This window comes from Lampetra planeri, chromosome 18 (genome assembly GCF_965212315.1).
Source record: "Lampetra planeri chromosome 18, kcLamPlan1.2.h2, whole genome shotgun sequence".
NCBI lineage: Eukaryota > Metazoa > Chordata > Hyperoartia > Petromyzontiformes > Petromyzontidae > Lampetra > Lampetra planeri.
Window position 1 is genome coordinate 8,713,468 of NC_136124.1, and position 24,246 is coordinate 8,737,713.

Genomic DNA, 24,246 nt, shown 5'->3' on the forward strand with positions numbered 1-24,246 from the left:
ACCTTTAGCGCGACCCCACCGCGGCTTCGTTCTCGGCGCGCGTTCAAATTCGTCGTCCGTTTGGACGAGGGTGGCTCGCAGCGGCGTTCTCGATCACCGCACCCCCCCTTCCTCCTCCCCAACACCAAGCCTCCGTCTTCCCAAAGCAACGGAGGTTTTGTGGCCGCGCTAAATAACAATGCTGCTGACCGACTCACCTGGAACGTGCCCGATCTCGTCAAATGTCAAGATCGAGCCTGGATCGTGCGTGGATGGGCGGTAGCCATGCGTAACAGGTGTTATAGAATGCTGCTGGGCTGCGTGGTGGGCAGCAGAGGACAGTGCAAGAATTTCCATTGTTGCAATACGCTCCCAGGTCTACGCTCACAGCCTTCACCGATCCACAGCGAGCAGCGTGGTCAAGGAACCCTACGACCCACGGGGCACGAGGAGGCCACCGAGCAGCACTGGATTGTACAGACAGTACACGTGCACAAACACAATCACTCCCCATCTCAGAAATAGTCAATTTCAGTCGTTTCTAATGTCTGATCGTCATCATCATCTTCAGCCGTGATCAATCCCCAAGGCGTCGCTATCTCTCGCTATCCTGCAACGCAATGATCCGCATAGCACCTGCACGTGCGCTGATTTCATCGCTTCATCTTCTGTGCGATCGTGTTTCCTACCGGGCGCGTTCCCTCCCCTCGGCTGTAATTGCTGCGCGTGCCGGGTGTGTCCGTCTGTACGGAACGGGCGCGTGGGCGCTGTACGGGCCCGCTGACTCGGCTTGGTTTGCCGTTGTTGTCACTTTTAATGCGGCGGTCGCGATAAACCCAGCGTCGCACCGCGCACTGCTGCCACGGGTACACGCCCGTAGCGGCTCGAGTAGCACGACCCCACAGCCGCCGATGGCAACCTGGCACACACGATGGTGGTACTGGTGGATCCATCCGAGCACTGTCCAGGTTAAACACCTGCTTAGCTTTTGACATCTGATGAGATCGGGCGCAATGCCGGTGAATTGGTCAAATGCTTTTTTGGTTCATACGAAGAAGCTGCGTTTGTTTTTGATGAATAATTCTCACAATATCAGCAGCTACACGGAGGCTTTCGCGACCAATATTATCCATAATAAACAAGACTTCTTCACAATAATGGTTAATAGCCTGGTGAAGCTGGTTATAATCACCAGCGAAACGTCGTACTCGAATTGTAAATGTTGTGGCTTTACTCTCCAACACACCGGTGTGCTGAAATAGTAACGAATTGGCACGTTTTGTTTAGGTGGCTCAATCTCAGTGAATTGGTCAAAGGCATTTTTGATTCATTCGGAGAAGCTGCATTTGTTTCTGATTAATAATTCCCACTCTCGCGAGCAATATTATCCAGCAACAGCAGCGACAGTGCAGCCCTCGACAAACAATATGAATAGGTGATTTGCGGAGCAAGCATTGTGCAAAATTAAAATTTCAATAATTCACCCGGACAGTCCCTTGAGAGGGAATGTCTCGTTTGCAAGGGCGTCCACGCAGCGAACGCACGGAGTGACACGTGGCCTTGAAATGCACGTGCACGGTGAGGAGACCATTAAATACCCCGGCAATTATTAAAACTCGTCGATGCATCGTTATCCCCAAAGGCAGGAGAAGCCCAAAGGTCAGAGCGGAGGGCAAACCTTCAAAAGATGGTGTCAACATTATGTCACTTTAATTGCCTCATCCACGCGATGGTATTGGACAGCGTCAAGACCGGATGCGGTTTGTGTGCAAGGTTAAGCAATAACGTCAGGGACCTAAGCGAGTCGTAACATGCACCGTAGCATCTCCCTGCCGCACTGGAGTCTGCGCGGTGTTGATTCACTTGACCCTTGCATTGAAAATGTTTATCGGTGTTGGCTGCACATTCACACGAAGTGCACATCCAGCCTGCTGCTGCTGCTATTGTCAGAGCCGGGGTGGAGCACCTCGCACCCGCCTCACTGGTGCACGACCAGGTTAGGAGTCAGAGTGGAGTAGGAGTCAGGGTGGTTGATGGTCCAGCATTCGCCCAGTCACTGCAACCACTCACTCACTGAAGGGCAGTCGCCTCTTTAAACACTTCGATTGCTACTATTTTACTTTACTCATTGAATGTTCCACCTTTGTCGAGGACTCTTTACCAGACTGACCGTTTTATCTCATTAATCCCTGTGTTCAATTACTACCGTACTGCAGGTCACAACAGCACATTCACTCAACCACCCATTCACCCACAAAATCACTCACTCAATCAACCACCCATTCACTCACAACATCACTCAATCACTCAACCACCCATTCACCCACAACATCACTCACTCACCACACTGCGGGTTACAACAGCACACTCACTCACTCACTCAACCACTCATTCACCCACAATATCACTCACTCACCACACTGTGGGTCACAACAGCACACTCACTCACTCAACCACTCATTCACCCACAACATCACTCACTCACCACACTGTGGGTCACACCAGCACACTCAATCACTCAACCACCCATTCACCCACAAAATCACTCACTCACTCACTCAACCACCCATTCACCCACAACATCACTCACTCACCACACTGCGGGTCACAACAGCACACTCACTCACTCAACCACTCATTCACCCACAACATCACTCACTCACCACACTGCGGGTCACAACAGAACACTCACTCACTCAACCACTCATTCACCCACATCACTCACTCACTCAACCACTCATTCACCCACAACATCACTCACTCACTCAACCACTCATTCACCCACATCACTCACTCACTCAACCACCCATTCACCCACAAAATCACTCACTCACTCAACCACTCATTCACCCACATCACTCACTCACTCAACCACCCATTCACCCACAACATCACTCACTCACCACACTGCGGGTCACAACAGCACACATCACTCACTCAACCACTCATTCACCCACATCACTCACTCACTCAACCACTCATTCACCCACAACATCACTCACTCACTCAACCACTCATTCACCCACAACATCACTCACTCACTCAACCACGCATTCACCCACAACATCACTCACTCACTCAACCACTCATTCACCCACAACATCACTCACTCACTCAACCACTCATTCACCCACAACATCACTCACTCACTCAACCACTCATTCACCCACAACATCACTCACTCACTCAACCACGCATTCACCCACAACATCACTCACTCACCACACTGCGGGTCACAACAGCACACATCACTCACTCAACCACTCATTCACCCATATCACTCACTCAACCACTCATTCACCCACAACATCACTCACTCACTCAACCACTCATTCACCCACAAAATTACTCACTCACTCACTCAACCACCCATTCACCCACAACATCACTCACTCACCACACTGCGGGTTACAACAGCCTACTCACTCACTCACTCAACCACTCATTCACCCACAACATCACTCACTCACTCACTCAACCACCCATTCACCCACAAAATCACTCACTCACTCACTCAACCACCCATTCACCCACAAAATCACTCACTCACCACACTGCGGGTTACAACAGCCTACTCACTCACTCACTCAACCACTCATTCACCCACAAAATCACTCACTCACTCAACCACCCATTCACCCACAAAATCACTCACTCACTCAACCACCCATTCACCCACAACATCACTCACTCACCACACTGCGGGTTACAACAGCCTACTCACTCACTCACTCAACCACTCATTCACCCACAACATCACTCACTCACTCACTCAACCACCCATTCACCCACAAAATCACTCACTCACTCACTCAACCACCCATTCACCCACAAAATCACTCACTCACCACACTGCGGGTTACAACAGCCTACTCACTCACTCACTCAACCACTCATTCACCCACAACATCACTCACTCACTCACTCAACCACCCATTCACCCACAACATCACTCACTCACTCAACCACCCATTCACCCACAACATCACTCACTCACCACACTGCGGGTCACAACAGCACACTCACTCACTCAACCACCCATTCACCCACAAAATTACTCACTCACTCACTCAACCACCCATTCACCCACAAAATCACTCACTCACCACACTGCGGGTTACAACAGCCTACTCACTCACTCACTCAACCACTCATTCACCCACAACATCACTCACTCACTCAACCCCCCATTCACCCACAAAATCACTCACTCACTCACTCAACCACCCATTCACCCACAACATCACTCACTCACCACACTGCGGGTCACAACAGCACACTCACTCACTCAACCACCCATTCACCCACAACATCACTCACTCACTCAACCACCCATTCACCCACAAAATCACTCACTCACTCACTCAACCACCCATTCACCCACAACATCACTCACTCACCACACTGCGGGTCACAACAGCACACTCACTCACTCAACCACCCATTCACCCACAACATCACTCATTCACTCACTCAACCACCCATTCACCCACAAAATCACTCACTCACTCACTCAACCACCCATTCACCCACAACATCACTCACTCACTCAACCACCCATTCACCCACAAAATCACTCACTCACCACACTGCGGGTTACAACAGCCTACTCACTCACTCAACCACCCATTCACCCACAACATCACTCACTCAACCACTCATTCACCCACAACATCACTCACTCACTCAACCACTCATTCACCCACAACATCACTCACTCACTCAACCACTCATTCACCCACATCACTCACTCACTCAACCACTCATTCACCCACAACATCACTCACTCACTCAACCACCCATTCACCCACAAAATCACTCACTCACTCACTCAACCACCCATTCACCCACAAAATCACTCACTCACCACACTGCGGGTGACAACAGCACACTCACTCACTCACTCAACCACTCATTCACCCACAATATCACTCACTCACTCAACCACTCATTCACCCACACCATCACTCACTCACCACACTGCGGGTCACACTTCTCTGTCTGCTTCTTCGCACTGCTCCGCTTTTGAATTCCCTCCCGTCGTCTCTTTTAATGCTTCAATGAATCGTTCAAAATTGTTTTTGCTGCACAAAAATTCCCGTGTAGCCAGTTACCCAGCCAGCTTGCGAGCGAGATCCGGGCTGCGTCAGCACAGAGCGACAGCCTCAGAGTGATCCGTCCAGGGTAGCAGTCAACATCGGGACAGAATGCGTCGGAGGTGCAAGACAAATTTCACGTATAAAGGACAAAGAATAGCAAAATTCATAAAACACGTGTTGAAAAAAATACAAAAGGTACCAATGAAAACAATACCAACAGCCACATTGCGCCAACAACGAGGAGCAGGATGGAGGTGATGATGACCGGTCGGAGAGGAGCGCCGTGCGGAGCGAACGCGATCGAGAGAATAAAGCAACAACAACAGCCACCGTCAGTCACCGTGGGCACGGCACGAGAGTGCAGCACGCGGATTGCGTGCAGGTGCAGCTATCGAACCGTACTCCAGGAGCTCGAAGTCTTTGGAAACGGTGGAGCGAGGGGGGGAGGGGGCAGAGCCTGAGCTGAGAGGTGAGGGCGGTAACGTGGGGCAGTAGCAGCAGCAGCAGCGTGGAGTGTGAAGAGCCGCCCGGTTTGTGTTTTGAGTCAGAACAAAGGAAGCACTCCGCGTGTCCCAGCCGAGAATTTATGGAGTTCGGAGGTCCTTTACATATTTGCCAGATGTGTTTGAAAGGACTGTAAGGGTAAAGACACACCAAGTGATGGTTTCTCCAGGAAGTCCAGGAAGAACAAATTGTAGGTGATACAGAAGTTAACCTAATACAATATGTATGTTCATATTATCTATTGCAATGTTTGTTTCTGGCATCTTTGATGCTTTTGGACATTTGGCTCGCGCTCAGCAGCTCTGTTAAATAAACCTCCACTTAATTCTAGATTTGAAGCTTTCGCGACTGCAAAGATTCATTCATAGAGTATGAAACCTCCACTTGGCAGCGTGTGGGGGTGGCGGGAGGAGCGGGGGGTGGTGTCACTCCGCTTCGCTCTCCCAGAGCCGCGGGGGTCTGCGCTAGGAGCGGCCGTGCGGAGTGGCGGTGCTCTCAGGGATGAAACCACCCAAAATCAATCGGTGCCCGCCCGCTCGCTCGCCCGCGGTGAGCGCAGGATCGACGTGGAGGGTTGCATTTCTTGTTGTTGAAAATCATCTCTTGTCAATGCCACCACACCGTGATCCAGTGAGAGAGAGAGAGAGGGGAAAAACCAAGAAACACAAAAAAACGCGCTTCTGAGCGAAACGGATTTTGAATAATTTATCAGTCCCCTCTGAGCTAAGGATGTGAGGATTAGCAGGGCTTAATTTCTCATGGGATACTTTCCGAGTTTCTGGTCGACTTGGGTAGTTACCCAAGCCCTAGCGACATGTGTACCGGATGTGGTGTACCGGGTGGGACTCGCAATCCGAAGGTCGCTTGTTCGTTCTCCGGGCGCGGCTGCTGAAACGACGGGGCAAGTTTCTTAAAATCCACCGTCTCTGTCCACCCAGCGGTGTGAATGGCTGCAGCACGGTGGGTTCTAATAGGAGGTCAAGGGGCAGCCCTTCCTTTGCAACGATCGCTCCATTGTCCCTTGCCCAACTGGGTTCTAGAACCCGACCTGCAGGGTGCGACGAGAGGTGAGGGACGTGGGGAAGGCCGACGCGGAGCAGAGGTCGCAACCAGGTACCCGATACCCGTACCCTACCCGATACCCGGCTACCCGTACCCGGCCGGGTACCCGTTTTGCGACCCTGGTGCGGCCGGGTACGGGTACGGGTAGACCGTGAGTCACTGGTGGAGTAACTGTTTGTCACTCATTTCCCAACGTCTTGTCTCTTCTCACAATTCAAGTCACTAGAATCAACCCACCCGTGCCTGCAACATGGCTTCATCCCAAAGGTCGCAATCAGGTACCCGTACCCTACCCGTACCCGGCCGGGTACGGGTAGGGTACGGGTACCCGTTTGCGACCCTGGTGCGGCCGGGTACGGGTACGGGTAAGGAATCAAAACCCGTTTGCGACCTCTGACGCGGAGAGGGTTTGCAGTCGTCGAGTCGGGGTAGGATGTGACAACGGCGTGTGGATGAGGGTCTTGGTGGCGGTTGGGGTGGGGGAGGTGGCGGACGAGAGAGGAGGCGTGGGCAGAGGGCGAGAGGTCGAGATCGCTGAGTGGCATACAAGAGTTGCCCGTTCCACGCGCGGTGTACTTGCGTGTGAACTCGCGTGGATAATTAAAGAGGAAAAAAACGGTAGACAGTAAGGCGCCGTCCAAAAATGACGTCACGCACCTAGGGGGGGGGGGGGTCAGACATTTGTGACGATGTGTGACTAGGGGAGGGGGGTTGAGAAATGTGGCGTCACATCAAAATGCGCAACTTTAAATAAATATAGACAACACGTTCTTCTTAATTAAATAGACTTTTTAATAAATGTTTTCTCCTACAACATCAGAGTGCAGCGCCACATTAAATACGCACTTCAATGACAAAAGTTTAAAGCGATATGAAGCATGTTTTTTTTTGGGGGGGGGCAGAGCTTTGTGACGTCATGTGACGAGGGGGGGGTCAAAAATCGTCCAAAATCGCGTGATGTCATTTATGGACGGCCCCTAACTTAAAACGATCTTCTCTGTGGAATAATAAACATTTAAGCGTGTGGAGCCTTTCTGATCAAATAATTCGTTATTCACGCAAGCAATGGACAATCGGGATGTTTGTATTATTCATCGGAAGTAAATGTTGGGCTTCTTATTACATCTTTGGTGTGGGAACTACGGTAATGTTATGATGGAGCGAGTGGATAAACGCCTTCAGGGTGATGATACCAGAGAACAAACTGGGATCTGAGTCAACACCGATCCCTGCAATGCTGCTGACAACCCCAAGTATGTGCGCGTACAAATAAACGCAATGTACAGTACCATTAAAGCTATGTTTAATTTATAAACATTTGAAAAGGCAAACATAAATATTTAAGTCAAGTCCCCCTCTACCTTTAAAAATATCATTCTATATTTATCTCAAAAAGGCAACGTATCCCGCATGCTTTTCAACGTTAGGCAGTGCTGATTTTACCGCTCAACCACCGTCATCATCAGCTACGCTCTATTTACTGCTGGATGAAGGCCTCCCCAGGCCATTACCATCTCTCATAGTCCTGCGCTGTCACGGATCACCAAGCAACTACAAACCAGCTGATTTTTCTCGACAACCGGCAAAGCTCAGCCAAGGGTAACATTCCTACCCCTTGGTTTTTTCGGTAAAGTCTCTTAGGTAAAAAATTAAAATAAATTAAATCACGACGTTTCGGGCGCAACACAATCGTCCTTCTTCAGGTGGGGACAACTTAGCGAAAGCACAACCGCTTAAGAAGGACGCTTATGTTGCGCCCGAAACGTCGTGATTTAATGTATTACATATTTTTACCTACGAGACTTTACCGAAAAAACCAAGGGGTATGAATCCTTGCAGTCACGAAAACTTCAAATCTAGAATTAAGGGTAACATTCTACATTCCTACGACGGGAGCCAATATACCCATCGGACGGACACTTTTGCACAATTCTCTTTATGGCGTTCGTTAAACCCACAAGAGAAGACTGATCATCTGAAACGACCGAGGCGTTTTGCATGAAATTGATTGAAAACAATCAGCCGGAAAGCTGCTTGCGCAGTCTGCAAACTCTATGCAGAGCAGCCGTTTTCAACCCGTGTCGTGGCTCCCCCTGGCCTGTCATGAGGAAGCGCAGCTGCGGCATGGATACCGTGCAGGGAAACGATTGAATGTCCATGTGGAACGTCAGCACCGAGGAGCGGTGACTAATTGCAGTAAAACACTACGTGAAGCACGCGCCTTACTGACACCACGTTCACTCGAGGCGTGATCTCTCTCCTTGAGTTGTGGTCTTGGTATCCTGGGCGGGGGGCGGTTGGGTGACCTCTGATCTTGACTGGGAGGCCACCACACCGACAATGTGGAGAAGCTCGTGTTTCTCAGTCACTGCCCGGCTCAGGCTCGAATTGAGCCGGCTCAAAGCCATGCACTCAACTTAAGCCGGCTCTGAGCCATGGTGCCAGCCATGTACAGGATATCCTACGAGCTGAGCCACATCTTTGAGAGCAATTAAGCGGCTCGAGGCTGAGCCGATCCGCGACTACGGACACGGTGTCACGTGAGTGCCCGAGGCTGCGCATCAGAGAGATTGTGTCACATTGCCTCCTAACTCCGTGTTGCCCCCCTCCCTCCCCGCAACCTCCATCCCCCCCGGCGTCCGTGCAGCAGCGGCCTGTGCGGCAGTCCCTGAGCGAGGCGCTGTGCCGCGAGTCGCACTGGAAGAGCCTGGTTCTCTCCGTGCTCATGTACGGCTGCCTGGGCGCGCTCGCATGGTGCCAGCTGACGCGCGTCACCGTCTTCACGTTCGACGGGCCGTTCCGCGCGGGCCGCCCGCTCGCCTACCAGCACAGCCCGTGCTCCAGCGGCTACGTGTACATCCCCCTCGCCTTCCTGCTCATGCTCTACGTGGTGTACCTCGTGGAGTGCTGGCACTGCTACGCGCGCGGCCAGACGCAGCAGCGCGCCGAGACGGGCGGCGTGTACGAGCGCGTCGAGCGCATGCAGGCGGCCACGCCGTGCATCTGGTGGAAGGCGATCAGCTACCACTACGTGCGGCGCACGCGCCAGGTCACGCGCTACCGCAACGGCGACGCCTACACCACCACGCAGGTCGGCGCGCGCGCACTCACTCACTCGCGCACTCACTCACTCGCGTAATCACTCGCGTAATCACTCGCGCAATCACTGGCGCAATCACTGATGCAATCACTCACTCACTCGCGCGCTCACCCGCTCGCTCACTCGCCCGCTCACCCACACGCTCACCCACGTGCTCACCCGCGCGCTCACTCGCGCTCACTCGCTCGCTCACCCGCGCGCTCACTCACTCCCTCACTCGCTCGCTCACTCGCGCGCTCACCCGCGCACTCACCCGCTCCCTTACTCGCTCACTCGCGCACTCACTCACTCACTCGCGCAATCACTCGCGCACTCACTCGCGCACTCACTCGTCCACTCACTGGCGCAATCACGGCCCGCTCACTCACGGACGCGTGCACTCACGGAGCCGCCGTCCGAGCGTTCTCACCATGATCTCTGTCATGGTTTCCGTTCGTGAAGTCACCCGAAGAGGCACTAAAATAAATATTGGTTGGGTAGGGGATGGCGAATGTCCCCTTTTGCCCCCACACCACCAAGTGTTTTGAGAGCACCAGCTGTCCGCACACCAGAACGGTTGGACACCGCTGTCACAGAGCACATTTGAGATTTTTAAAGATGAATATAAGATTGTAAATTAATAATTATTCGATGCAAAAAAACATAATTATTACGTCTACTTAAAATTTTAGATGCACGTATTTCTGATCCACTTTACCCCTCCAAAATGTTTGGCTGGATGCGCCACTGAAACTTTGTGAAGACTTAACTAAAGGAAGCCTACATAAGGGAACGAATTGGATACCAATAACTTCAGATGAAATCTCTTCTCTGGCATCAATGAGATACACACACCTTCCACATTGTGAAGAGTGTTTGACAGTCGGCTCTGCACTCTGCACTCGTGTACAGCATCTTGAGCCATCTCTTTTGCGAATCGCTTCAGCAGTTGGATGAGCGTTTCCGAGTAAGGGCAGCACTAACAAGAGCAACCAGGTACAAATAACAACGAGCAAACTAGAAATCACTTTGCACTGTTCATTGAAACGGAAATCAGATCTCCGCTTTAGATATACAATTGTTGAGTCTAGATTTGAAGCTTTCGTGACTGCAAGGATTCATACTCTTAGGTTTTTTCGGTAAAGTGACGTAGGTAAAAAAAAGTAAATAAATATATCTATTCATTTGCACCTTCGTCACAATAAATAAATAAATACATATATTTATTTTTTTCTAATTATATTTCTTTATTTTTACCTTCGTCACTTTACAAAAAAAAAACCTAAGAGTATACAATTGTCATTTACAAACGCTTAGCCATCGTCATCGTCGTCATGTGTGGAAATCAATGGGCGCGTGGGTTCACGCGTGGGTTGACGCGTGCGCGGCGCGTGTCTCTCCCCTCCTCAGGTCTACTACGAGCGAGTTAACACACGAGTGGCCGAGGCCGAGTTCGACTACGTGAACTGCGGCGTCAAGGACATCTCCAAGGGGCTGATGGAGCTGGAGCAGCACCCGGTGACCAAGCTGCGCTTCACCAAGTGCTTCAGCTTCGCCAACGTGGAGTCGGAGAACGCGTACCTCACGCAGCGCGCCCGCTTCTTCACCGAGAACGAGGGCCTCGACGACTACATGGAGGCGCGCGAGGGCATGCACCTCAAGAACGTCGAGTTCAAGGAGTGCGTCGTGGCCTTCTCCGACCCCGAGCGGCCGCCGTGGTACGTGTCGCGCCGCGTCTTCTGGCTGGCGGCCGTCGTGATGCTGTCGTGGCCGCTGCGCGTGCTCATCGAGTTCCGCACGGCCTACGTGCACTACCACGTGGAGAAGCTCTTCGGGCTGGACTACGTGCCCGGCGTGACGCCGTCCGACGAGCCGGCGCCCTGCCGCCGCATCCCGCGCGTCAGCACCGTCGACAGCATCGAGCTCGAGTGGCGCATTCGCTCCAACCGCCAGCTGGTGCCCAGCTACTCCGAGGCGGTGCTCATGACCGTGGGGGCGGCGAGCGCGGCGTGCGGCGCCGGCGGGGGCGCCGGCGGCAGCGCCGGCGCCCTCGCCGCCAGCGGCTCGGGCTTCATCCGGCACTGCGAGCGGTGCCACCGCACGCGCAGCAGCCTCAGCATCTTCTCGCGCGGCGCTTCGCAGAGCAACAGCAACGGCAACACGGCGGCCACCAACACCACCACGTGCGGCTCGCGCTTCTCGCTGGCGGCCAGCCGCTTCTCGCTGGCGCGGCTCTACGGCTCGTGGCGCAACGGGCTGTGCGGCAGCGGCGGCCGGGTGGCGGACGCCAACGGCGACTGTAGCTGCGGCGGCGAGAACTCGCGCTGCGTGTCACGGCACCACATCGTGGCGCACGAGGAGCCGCCGCCCGCCTACTGCGACGCGCTCTACTTCCCTGTGCTCATCGTGCACCGCACCGAGGGCTGCGTCGGCACCGAGCCAGCGTCCACGCAGACGCCTTCCCAATCCCTGCAGAGCCGCGGACACAGCATGGAGACGATTCTGTAGCGGGCGCCCAACTCGGCGGGGCGGAGCCGTCGAGTGAGCACGCGGGAGGCCGCAGCGCTGTGTTCCGTGGCCCGGAGGGGCCCGGACTGCGCAGACGGCGGACAGGGGACCCCGTTTAATTCATTCATCGCACCGGGGCCGACGCCACCCACGCCGAGGCACTGGCCTGAACCCCCTCTGCCGCTCGCCCACCAGAAGCCACCCATGTTTGGGATTATGGAGAGAATCCGCTTGTGGCCATTACGCCGCGATGCGGCGACGGCTGTCCGACGATACGATAAGCAAGGCAGACTATAAACAGCAAAATAGGACCAAATCTTACATGTGTTGTAAATAGCGTTCTTAGATTTCGTACCGGGTCCATGGCACACAGCGCAGCTCCACATTGCGATACAGAACACGCTTGCCTATACATCGGGTGGGGCCTCTCTCTCGGCAGCAAGATGAACACGAGGTGCCGGAGGCTGATGTTGATCTGTGAACCGAATGGACGTCGTGAATGACACACACACACACAAAAATGTTTACTGGAGTTGTATGACGATGTTGCTATATACTAGTTACAAAAAAAAAATTAACCTGGTTTTTTTTACGTTACTTTATAAAAAAAAATGTATTATTGCACACACCACGGCTTCAAATGAATTCCACTCGTGCACTACGTTGTACGCAGAACGTGCTCGTGCACACCGCTAAGACGAGCGAGGAACCGTGATAGGTTCACGACGTCGAAGAGTGCAACGATGGGATGGTGCATCATCAGTGGGGTCAGCGGAAGCGCGTTTGGGTATAATCTGAGGGGCATTTATCGAGCGATGGTATGTCACGTTTAGAATGATTGCCCCCTAAAAGCATGATTACACGTCTTTGTACTCCTGATATCTATTGACGAATTTATCAGTAGCTTGAATTTAAAATATACTCACCAATTAACGAAGGGTAAAGAACATGCTGTATGTTAAGACTTATGGGATATCGTTATATCAAGGCTCACGTAAGTCAAAGTGCTTTTTCCTATATAATAAATTCACAGCACGTGAAAATGGATATGTATATGTCATTGACAACTTTAATTTGATGCATTTTTCCTTCACATATTTTGTAATATTGTGTCGACGTTTCATTAAAAATGTATACGGTACAAATTTTTCTTTAAACCAATTTTAAGATTTCGATTTAAAGCTTTCGTGACTGCAGGGATTCATCTTCTTGGTTCTTTCGGAGTGGGGATCTACGTGACTTTACCGAAAGAAGAACAATTTTAAGATGTTTAATATCATCACTTTTCCCCCTGAAATGTGACTATTTTGACACTCAACAAATTACAATTCCCAAATAAATACTGAAGAACCAGCAAGCGGTGTTTGGACGCATGCCGAGTTGCAGTTCAAATTATTCTGGACACCCGTGTGCAGACAAACGGGACAACCATTGCCGTGGCAAAAAATGTACTGCTCTGGTCTGCCGTTTGGCTGTTTTCCATAAATATGTCATGCTTCGCGCGTGATTTATGTTGTCATAGTAAGCTGTCTATAGTGAGAAACTGGCACATCGGGACATACGTTTAACTGTTAACGCGTCGCCGTCAATCGGTATGTATCACGTGACACATGGGCTTTTGGGAGTCAGGAGTGCCTCGTCATGGAATAATGCTTTGGGAAGTCGGAGTGGGGATCGGAAGAGCGGATATTAACATAGCATCATCCGGGAATTTTGTGAAATTCAATAAGTGATTTAAAATATGAACCGCATTATGAAGGTGATGTATTTTGGGGTCAATATGTGTACAATGGGTCAATGTATTGAGCTAAATGAACAATTATAAATAGTAAAAGGCATGGAACAAGCAAAAGGAGTATAAACATAGCGGCAGACGTCCACGCAGGTTGCCGCTATACGCACCGCTGCAAAGTGGCACAGGAAACGAGACGACGCATTTCTAGCGATAACGGCACGCGCACAATTTATTGCATTAAAACGAGGAAAGAACCCAAGGTAACTGATGTTTATTCTATTACATAGAAACACAAATGTGTCGTGTTTAAGCGCGCGTGTGTGTGTATTACGTAAAATGAAAGAACAATTCCGCCTTAGCTAGTGACCTTTGTTGTTATTTAGTTGCTGATAAGTTAATGTGAATTCGGTGGAAAAAAAAAGGTGTGAAAAACCCACAGTACTTTGTTCTTGATGAACTGTGACGTTTTTGGGTCTGCTACTCAAGTTTATCAAAAGTGCATGCAATCAGGACTCCAAGTCAGTCGATGGCAAATTCCAGGCCAAGGTTTTGCGAGGCACCTGTATGTAAATGTCGTTTGTTTGACCAGACGATGGTCCGTTGAGTTGGATGCCACTATCATTAACTTAACACAACCATTCCAAAGCTCTGTGGCCATAGAGCGACAAAATGTTGAAGAGGAGATTAAACACTGTCTTTAGATGTTGTGTTTATTATGTCTGTGTGTGTGAAATTAACTGCACATGAGTGACACTGTATTTTTTATTGTTATGCTTGTTTACCCAGCGAAGCCTCACTGAACCTGAATACTTTTTCAGGAGTATCCTGTCGAGTTTTCATAGTAGGCGGCGATGATGCTGCTCTGTATAATTCCAATTGAATAATTTTCAGGTCATTTTTCAGCATTGCGATGTTTTGGCCAATAACCGTTACATTGTGTGATAATTTTAGCTATGGGAAAGAAAAAAACAACAACGGAGAACCCAGACGAAATCCATGCAGAACGATCGGAGAATATACAAACTCCTTGCAGAAGGGCACCCACAGTTGGGAGTCGAACCCAGGCTCTGCTTGCTGTAAAGCACTAGTGTTACCATCTCGCCACCGTAACTTGAGATAGTGCAGCCGATGTAGTGTTGCTGTGTGGTGTAACAAACTGCAGACTCCGGTATTTCCAGCCACGTGGCTTTCATCCAAAAATCTCATCCGAGGACGCAATTTTGTGCTGAGCCGTGGCTGTTTGTGTACCTCTCTCAGCACCAGGATGCACTTTATCGTATGAGACGTCTGTTAGTAATTGAGACCGCTCAATACACACTCTGTATCTGTGGTTAATTTATCGTTTGGCAGCTGTGGAGATGCATGTATCACTCACATCTCAGGACACTGATATCCACAATTCACAGTCCAACTTAATGTCAAATGCGGTCATGTACGTAAAATGTGTAAAGTTATTTAATTTTGAATATTACTGATATGGGCAATAAAAACAAATCAAAGTATTCGGTTGTCAATCTATTATTATTATTTTGCTTATGTAGTTTGTCATCTAAAATGTAGATTATGGGGTTAAAAGAAAGTGTGTTACAAATCTGAATTGTAGTCTATCTGTTGCAGCTCTCATTATCGGTGCGTGAATTCAGAGCCGGCCCAGCCACTAAGCGACCCTTGCAATTGCAAAGGGCCCCGTGGCCAGCAGAGGGCCCCCTAGAGTCACTGCTAGCTAGTGGGTGAAAAAAATCATATATCAAAGGGGCCTCCAACCAAATTTTGCTTAGGGCCCCCAAAAGTCTAGGGCCGGTTCTGCGTGAATTCAAGATGGATATTCCGTCTCTCCCTGTGTACTGGCACCGCATATGAACCAGTGGCATGCCTGTTCAGTGTGCAGGCGGTGCAACTGCAGCGGGGCCGGTGGGCCTGAGGGTCCCAGTTAGTGGGCAATGAAGAGGGGTCATACATTGGACAAAGAGAGGAGGGGGGGGGTGCATTAACATTTTCGCACCACACTCCTCCACCACTGCTGTGAATGACCTCACCAATCGTCGTTTGCCAGTTAATGTTTAAAACACGTTCACTCCAGCAACCCGTCAACGCGTTATTTAGTGTCATAGTTCTCAACAAGATGAGATTCATAATTATACGAGACTAATGCCAAGCAATTGCCACAGAGGGGGCTTCTGCATTGGCAAGGAAGTTGAAGCACCCAGAGAAGACACGGTGTACGGACACGAGAGGGTGACACTCAACACTGCCATCTCCTGGCCATCTTGTACCCCAGTCGTACAACACTTGGCAAGCCGTGGTGGCGGTCACCCATCCAAGGACGAATAAATACAATTCTAAATTTGAAGCTTTCGTGGCTGCAAGGATACATACTCTTAGGTTTATTCGGTAAAGTCACGTAGGTAAAAAATACAATCAAAATTAATAAATGATTTATTATTTTATTTTATTTTAAATAAAATTAAAATAAAGAAGTGATTTATTATTTTATTTATATTATTACTTTTATTAATTTTAATTTTATTTTTTACCTACGTGACTTTACCGAAAAAAACTAAGAGTAATAAATACAAAGCTGCTTAGCTTCTGAGAACTAACGAAGTCAGGGGCGTTCAGTGTATTGTATTCACAATCAACAGTCTTGGTACAGTCGCTCACTCATCATCGGCAGTCAATCGCCTCCTTAGGGGCCGTCCATAAATGACGTCACGCGATTTTGGACAATTTTTGACCCCCCCCCCCCTCATCACACGGCGTCACAAAAAGTCAGACCCCCCCAAAACCATATGTACATTTTGAAAATTAAACATGCTTCAAATCGCATTAAACTATTGCCATTGTAGTGCGTATTTAACGTGGCGCTGCACTCTGATGTTGTCGAAGAAAACATTACTTAAAAAGTCTATTTAATTACATACAACGTGTTGTAAATATTTATTTAAAGTTGGGCATTTTTATGTGATGTAAAATTTCTCAACCTCCCCCCTCCCCTCGTCACACATCGTCACAAATATCTGACCCACCCCCCCGTAGGTGCGTGACGTCATCACACTGGCATTGTCTCCGCATCATCAAAGGTTTGTACACGAGGCCATCCAGATATACAAACACAACTTCAACCGTGATGATGGGCACAAATTGAGCAATCATTTGGAAATATGTTATTAACCATGTAAAAAAAGATGTAACTACGCATATTTGTACCATCTTATTTGACAGGTACTATTCTACTTTACCGAGTGTTGACATCCCCAGCGTTTAACAGTGCTGCTTTTTAAATCCTTTATATTAAGTTCGCTTGCTTGCTTACGACCGTGCAAATCTTTCGGTCATTTTTTAACCCACTTCCCGTGATCCAATCGAGCTGACATTTTCCACACAGACTCGTTGTGCGTGACAATTAATGTTCGTGCACATTTTTTTCCAAAATTTTACACTTTTTAGGACAAAAATATTATATTTAATTACCAATTGCTTAATGGTGCAATGCAATCATCTGACCCATAGGTGGCAGCCATCTCAAGCCAGAGGACGAGAGGACTCTAGCCGCCACGCATATAAAGGATTTATAGTGAAAAACTTTGTTTTTACGGGTTATACTTGTTTATGTTTATTATCAGCTAACACCGGCCACAACCCCGAGTCGATGTGCACCATTGTTCTCTTTTAGCCCCGCCCCTCCCCCCACCGTTCCATTCATTGGCTACCACATTCAGATAAGCTCCTCCCCCCTCCCCCTTAACTTGTATATAAGATCTTGTCTCTTGGATTTTTCCTCACTTGATACAGTAAATTTGGCTATGACGGTCCCACCTGAAGACGGAGACTTGTGTTGCCTCCGAAACGTCGTGATTTAATTGATTTATTTAAATGTAAAATGTTATTATATTATTTATTATATATATTATTATATATTTTTTTCATTTTTTTTTATACCTACGTGACTTTACCGAAACAACCTAAGAGTATGAATCCTTGCAGTCACGAAAGCTTCAAATCTAGAATTGTCACCGCACACAGGCACGCGCAGCACTCCGGGTTGTCAACATTCGGAATCGATTCCCTTAAGCGCGCACTTCGATTCACCTTCAGCCATATTAACGGAATCGAATCGTTACGACGTCTTAGGAAGAATCGCGCGCACGAGCTGAGATCACATTGACGGCCGCTGCTGCTGCTGCTGCTGCCGCCTCTATGTTGGAATCTGGGAGTCTACTAATTCCAGGTGATAGTTTGCGATGTCCTATTATCGCCATCGTTATCCGACCAGCCCTTACGAGGCTTACAGCCGTGCCATTCGTATACTCGAGCCGCGGGTTGTGGGTACAGCGAGCCCACGCTTGCTTTGGTGCAGTGCTCACAAAGCCTGCGGCCTGCGTCGCGTGTGGATGATTCGCACCGTGAGGAGGGAGTTTCAGGGCTCTACAGCCTCGCCATATTCACGACTATAAAGTTAGCGATTGTAATTAAAAGCGGCCTTGTCAATGAGCGAACGCTGGAGCATAGTGCAGCAACAACGATTACATTCGCCCATACCGGCGCTGCCCAGGCTCGTACGCCTTGCGTAGCTGCTAGCGAGAGCTTCGAAGGTTAAGGGGCCGTCTATAAATGACGTCACGCGATTTTTTGACCTCCCCCCCCCCTCCTCGTCAAATGGCGTCACAAAAAGTCAGACCCCCCCTAAAAATATGACGTCACAAAGCTCTGCCCCCCCCCCCCAATTTTTTTATAACATGCTTCAAATCGCTTTAAACTATTGTCATTGTAGTGCGTGTTTAATGTGGCGCTGCACTCTGATGTAGGAGAAGACATCAAAAAGTCTCATTAAGTAGAACGTGTTTATATTTATTTAAAGTTGCGCATTTTGACGTTACGTCACATTTCTGAACCCCCCCCCCCTCGTCACACATCGTCACAAATGTCTGACCCCACCCCCTCCTAGGTGCGTGACGTCATTTATGGACGGCCCCTAAGCTGTGAGAAAATTGATGAGCGCCGAGTTGGATTCCAGGCCGCGGATAACATCAGCAGTGAGTGGGATCATTCCCCACCTCACCAACACACGCTGATCGGCGTTGGTGAGCTGACACGGCAACCCCCCATGACTGACACGACGTGGGGAAGACGTTATCACGCGGCATGGTAACAAAGATCCGCACAGAATAAGCTTGCAACCTGCTTGCTGTACTGCCGGTTGCTGCCCACCTCCCAGCACAGCCGCTTTGGGAGTTTACAAAGTGCCGGGTCACAACTTTGCGTTCCTGCTACACCTTGCAGTGTTCGCCAACAGGGCTGATCACCAAGTACGAGGTAGGGGGCCACCCATTTAGTAGGGACGCAAAAATCTGTCAAAGCTTGACCCCTCACCCCCTCCCTGTACGCACGCGAACCTCTTACACCCCCCACCACCTGCATACGTATGCCTGATGCACCCCCCTCCCCCCCAATTCCTATAGAACGGTTGATATTTAATCCACGCAGAAACGATCAATGATGAATAATATTAACGTGTTTAAGCAAATAGATAGTTCACCGCGGGACTAACTAACTCATTTGCTCATTTGAAGGCCATTGTAGACAAATTATTATCGAGGCTTCACCACCCCCCCCCCCCCGTTTCCAATGCGTACATTGTCAGTAGACCCCCCCATACGCAAGCGTACGCATTTGGGTTAACCCCCCCTCCATGCGTCCTAAATGGATGGCCCCTAGGGGGCTATGAGGCACCTACTTTGTACTCGGGGGGGCCTCCAGAAAAGGGGGTGAGGGAGGGGAATTCTGCGTGGCGCGATGTGTCCTGCTCCACGCCTTGTTTGTGTTTGTCTCAATATCTCACTCTACACCTGTCTGCCTGTGTCTTTCTACATCTCTTTTTCTCTGTCCGTCCCTGTTTATATGTGTCTTACTCTGTGCTTGTCTCTCCGTGTCTCTGTCTCTCGCTGCATCTCTTACCCCGTTTCCTCTAACACATCCGCGCCGAGGCAGGGTAGGCCCCTCAGTACGAGTCATTTTCCTCTATTTGCCATGCTGAACCAGAATCAAGCCATGATAAATTGACCTCACCAGACGTATGAATCTAGATAGTGGGGCCAAGCAGGGCCAGGTGCATTTCTTGGGACATTTTATCTCGGTACACAAAAGACAAAGTTACTGCATCATCCACATGCGTCTCGAGTCGTGCATCACATATAATGGCAGTGGTATGGCTCTGCTTCTGCAGTGGTAAAGTATCCTGGCACCTCCTGAGCCGCGCTGGGCTGGCTCAGCAAGGCCCCGGCATGACTCGGTCGTATTGTGGCAAATAGATATCTGTCTCTCAGCAATCCACACGAATGGCAATGAAGTTGTCTCATAGCAAATCTCGTGCTGCTCGTCAACAGACCGCGCGCGGCAGGCAAGCCAGCAAGGATGCTCGCCCGGCCGAAGCCCGGGGAGTCGGAGGACGACCTGCTGCGCTTCCAGCACGAGTTCCTGGCAGCGGGTGCTACGCCGGCTGTGTCGGTGTTCAAACGTGCCGACAAGCGCAAGGGCGGCGAGGCCGGAGGAGCCGGCTCCCAGGGAGCCGCGGGCCGTGACGTCGTCTCTCCGCAAGGTAAAGGATAAGTAATTGATTCGCTCATTCAGGTTCGTCGTTTGTCCGGGAGAGTCTGACCGAGTCTCAAAGCTCTTTCAGGAGGAGGGTCCTTCATTGGGATGATTGGCCAATTAAATTTTTACGTGGGAGGAAATCGGAGAGCCTGGAGAGACTGGAAGTTTCCACCATGCTAACACACGCACGTAGCAAATAGCCATGCATGGAAAGGATACCCGTAAATAAATGCATTAAAGTGGAAATATTAACAAAAAACTAAATAAATACATTCAGCGTAAATTATATGTAAATCTATGTAAAGTTACTATTATTTTAAGTATTTTCAGTATGCTAGATATTGCCTATAACTGGAAAAGGCTCCCCCCCCAATAAGTCTGGCTTTGTGCGGTTTTCTGGTAAAATGTCTGTTCATGTTTTATCAAAAATGTTTTATAATTAGCTTGTTTACCCAGGAAAGCCTCACTTAGTCTTTCTAAAGAGGGCCCTGCCAAGTTTTCACATTCATGAATGTTGCTTTGTGTCAACTCCAAATTGAGTAATTTTCAGGTACATTTTTCAGAATTGGGATGTTTGACCAACAGCAGTAATATTGTATGCGTGTTTTTAGCAATGGGAGGAAACTGGGGAACTCAGAAAATCCATGTAGCACAGGGGCAAGGCATACAAATTCTATACAAAAAAGCAATTGAGTAAGGAATGGAACTCAGTCCTTTTTTGCTGTGAGACACGAGTGTTACCACTGCACCACCCTGGCACTCAAATGTGAGACCCAGTGTCAATTTAACTTGCTTCGGTAGCCCTACCGGAGATGGCGCCACAACTCGACTCGGTGCCGGTGAAGAAGTCGCGGTTCCGTGTGGAGATGTCCGAGCGAGCCGCTGCCATGGACACGGACGAGGGCTCGGAGGGAGATGCGGAGGCGCGGATGAACCGGCGTGACACGCACATCACCGCCGTACTCTCGCACATTGTGGTACGTCGCCCGCTCAGCGTGTCGCCCAATGGCAGCGGCTACTGCTGTGCATGTCCTCCACAAACATGCTCGCCAGCTATTACACGTGCACCTCTACAGTTCTTTTGTTAATCCCCTGCTGGATGATTGCCTCCGCACGTCGTGTTGATATTGAGGGTCTTTCGACGATACTTAGTGAAAACGCGCAATAAAGGTTTCAGAAGTACAATACAACAATGGATTATGCTGTGCTGCCCAATACTACGTAGGCCCGGAAGCCCTCTTGACAATTTGTGTTTCAGTTTTTCAGTTTCATTTATTAGGTGTAACCCTGTGAGCCATGCGGCTCTTGACTCGGGTGCAACCGCAACAAAACAAAAACATGAACAAGAAACATCTTAAAGTGACTACATGCAATAGAAAAATCCTAGAAAAAACAGCAAAGTCTTCCAGAAAAAAACACCGCATTTCAACGCTGTGTGCAAAAAATCCCAGTGGGATGCAAGTCAAACAATAACAACCATAAGACAATGTAGATTAAAGTTATCAGGCTAACTCTGTACTACAAAAAACAAACATGGCTAAACCATAACGTTTTCAAAATCACCAAAATAAAACTATAAAAACAATGTAACAGTGATCATAGGAACTGTGATTCAAATTTAACAATAAACGATATAAATAACATGTAAAACCAAACTTTGCAGCCATAGCTGGCAGCATGAGTTACTCCATAACAGCTGGAGTATCAGTAGCAGAATCGAAATTTTTCAATACACCTTTAATGATCAGCACATAATCAAAACTCAAGACCATACTTTGCAGCAGTCATTCGGAATTATACATTTGATTTCAGGCCATTCTGAATAGCAGTTGCAGCTAGGGGTGTACAACTCCTCTAGAGCAGTTTTTAGTGAAGATCTCACAGGTAGTGATCCAAGTTGCAGTTTATTGGCGACAGCATTCCAGATCCTGGGGGCATCAATAGAAAAGGCCCTTCCTCCAGTATTTGTACGGCAGTAAGGAATGTGAAGCTGGTAAATGAGCGAAGACCTTAGGTCACATTTGTTCTTCGAAACAGGGAGGAGATCCAGCAGGTAGTCTGCTGATTTTTTTGTAAGTACATTGTGAATAAATAATAATGTGTGCATGTTGGTGTCCCATCCAGGTGCTATCCAGGCTGTTAATCCTGTTTAGCTTCCAAGACCTGATGAGATCCGGCAGATTCTTGTTTATTTAGTCATAGTAGCAGTTTTTGTAACGTGATTATTTTCTTCTGCATTATATTACTACTAAATAATATATCTATTATGATTTCCTCTAATCAAAGCCAAGTTAAAACCAAAGGTTTTTTCTTGTACTAATTTATTCCAGCAGCCTGTAAAGTACGTGTATTTTAACTGTATTCAGATGTGCATTCATATCTTGAAACGCCGTATGTCTCTGAACATAACAGTAATTTGCAAATTGATAAACTGGACAGTGCTTTGCCCCGCACTTGGTTGGCGGTATTTTATGCGTGTTGAGTGCAAGAATCGGTCTCAGCCATCGTGTCTAATTTGATTTGTCATTTCCTGAAGGAGTGGGACACGAGTCGCATTCCGATAAATGCGCCACAGATACCCGACGGTCCCTTTCCCAAGGCGATGCATCGCTCGGAGATACCCACCAAGGTATTGCACACAAGCTGCCTCTCGTATGCAATTTAAACATTACGTTTGAATGTGGGTTGGAGAGTGGCACAGTGGTAACATGTGTGCCTCGCAGCGAAAAGGGAAAAAGGAAAAGGCTTTGATTCTCAGCTTGCGCATATTTCTACGTGGACTTTTTTTATGTTGTCCCCCAATTCTGCATGGGTTTCCTGCCAGTTCTCCCGTTTACATAAATATTTAAAAAAAAATACAATTCATTCGTATTGATTCTAGATTTGAAGCTTTCGTGACTGCAAGGATTCATATTCTTAGGTTTTTTCGGTAAAGTCACGTAGGTGAAAAAATTTAAATTAATAAAAGTAAAATAAAAATAAAATAAAAATCACGACGTTTCGGAGGCAACACAAGCTTCTGTCTTCAGGGGGAACCGTCACAGCACGATTGCTGTTTCAAGTAAGAGAAATTCCAAGAAAACAGTCCTTGTATATATACTGGTTGAGGGTGGGAGGAGCCAAGGCAGGCACCTGTATATTATTATTGTGAGGTTCGGTGCGGCTGAAGCACGCTGCTAGGAATGAGCCTTTGTAATTGGTATTGGCCAAATACTCAATTGCTGAATAATTACCTGAAGACTGTATTGGGAATGCACATTGTTACATTGTTCCCTTTATGCAAAAACTTGGCAGGACCCTTTGTAAAAACAGTATTGTGAGCAGCTGTGAGGCTTTCCTGTGTCAAATACGTAATAATGTGCTGCCTAAAGAAACATGTTTCTACATATTCTTGGTTCTTTCGGTAAAGTCACGTAGAAGGGAAATAATAAAATAATAAAAATATAACAATAAAATTCTCACGACGTTACGTAACGTCGTGATAATTTTATTGTTTTTAATGTTTTATATTTTTATTATTTTATTATTTCCCTTCTACGTGACTTTACCGAAAGAACCAAGAATATGAATCCCTGCAGTCACGAAAGAAACATGTTTATACATGTATGTTATAGACAATTACAAGTTTTATAAGATAAACTATTGAACGTAACGCATGTTTGATCAAACACCACTTTTGACAAGCTAGT

The 24,246-nt window shown here is 48.6% G+C and overlaps 2 protein-coding genes across 4 annotated transcripts in view; both read left to right on the forward strand.

Annotated features, from left to right (window-relative positions):
- The window catches only part of LOC144723609 (transmembrane protein 151B-like), a 32,366-nt gene extending 16,898 nt beyond the window's left edge, over positions 1-15,468 (forward strand). The window contains exons 2-3 of the mRNA XM_078602478.1: positions 9,292-9,735; positions 11,134-15,468. Coding sequence (XP_078458604.1) covers positions 9,292-9,735; positions 11,134-12,231 — 1,542 coding nt within the window. The 3' untranslated portion in view covers positions 12,232-15,468. The remainder of the gene's footprint in view (positions 1-9,291; positions 9,736-11,133) is intronic.
- A 2,592-nt stretch (positions 15,469-18,060) lies between these two features.
- RPAP1 (RNA polymerase II associated protein 1) overlaps positions 18,061-24,246 on the forward strand; it is a 35,780-nt gene continuing 29,594 nt past the window's right edge. Inside the window, exons 1-5 of one of the 3 annotated variants that reach the window (XM_078602481.1) lie at positions 18,061-18,194; positions 18,912-19,111; positions 20,350-20,561; positions 21,359-21,534; positions 23,094-23,186. In XM_078602481.1, the coding sequence (XP_078458607.1) occupies positions 20,378-20,561; positions 21,359-21,534; positions 23,094-23,186 (453 nt within the window). In that variant the 5' untranslated portion in view covers positions 18,061-18,194; positions 18,912-19,111; positions 20,350-20,377. The remainder of the gene's footprint in view (positions 18,195-18,911; positions 19,112-20,349; positions 20,562-21,358; positions 21,535-23,093; positions 23,187-24,246) is intronic. The other 2 variants (XM_078602479.1, XM_078602480.1) reach the window with 2 other exon arrangements.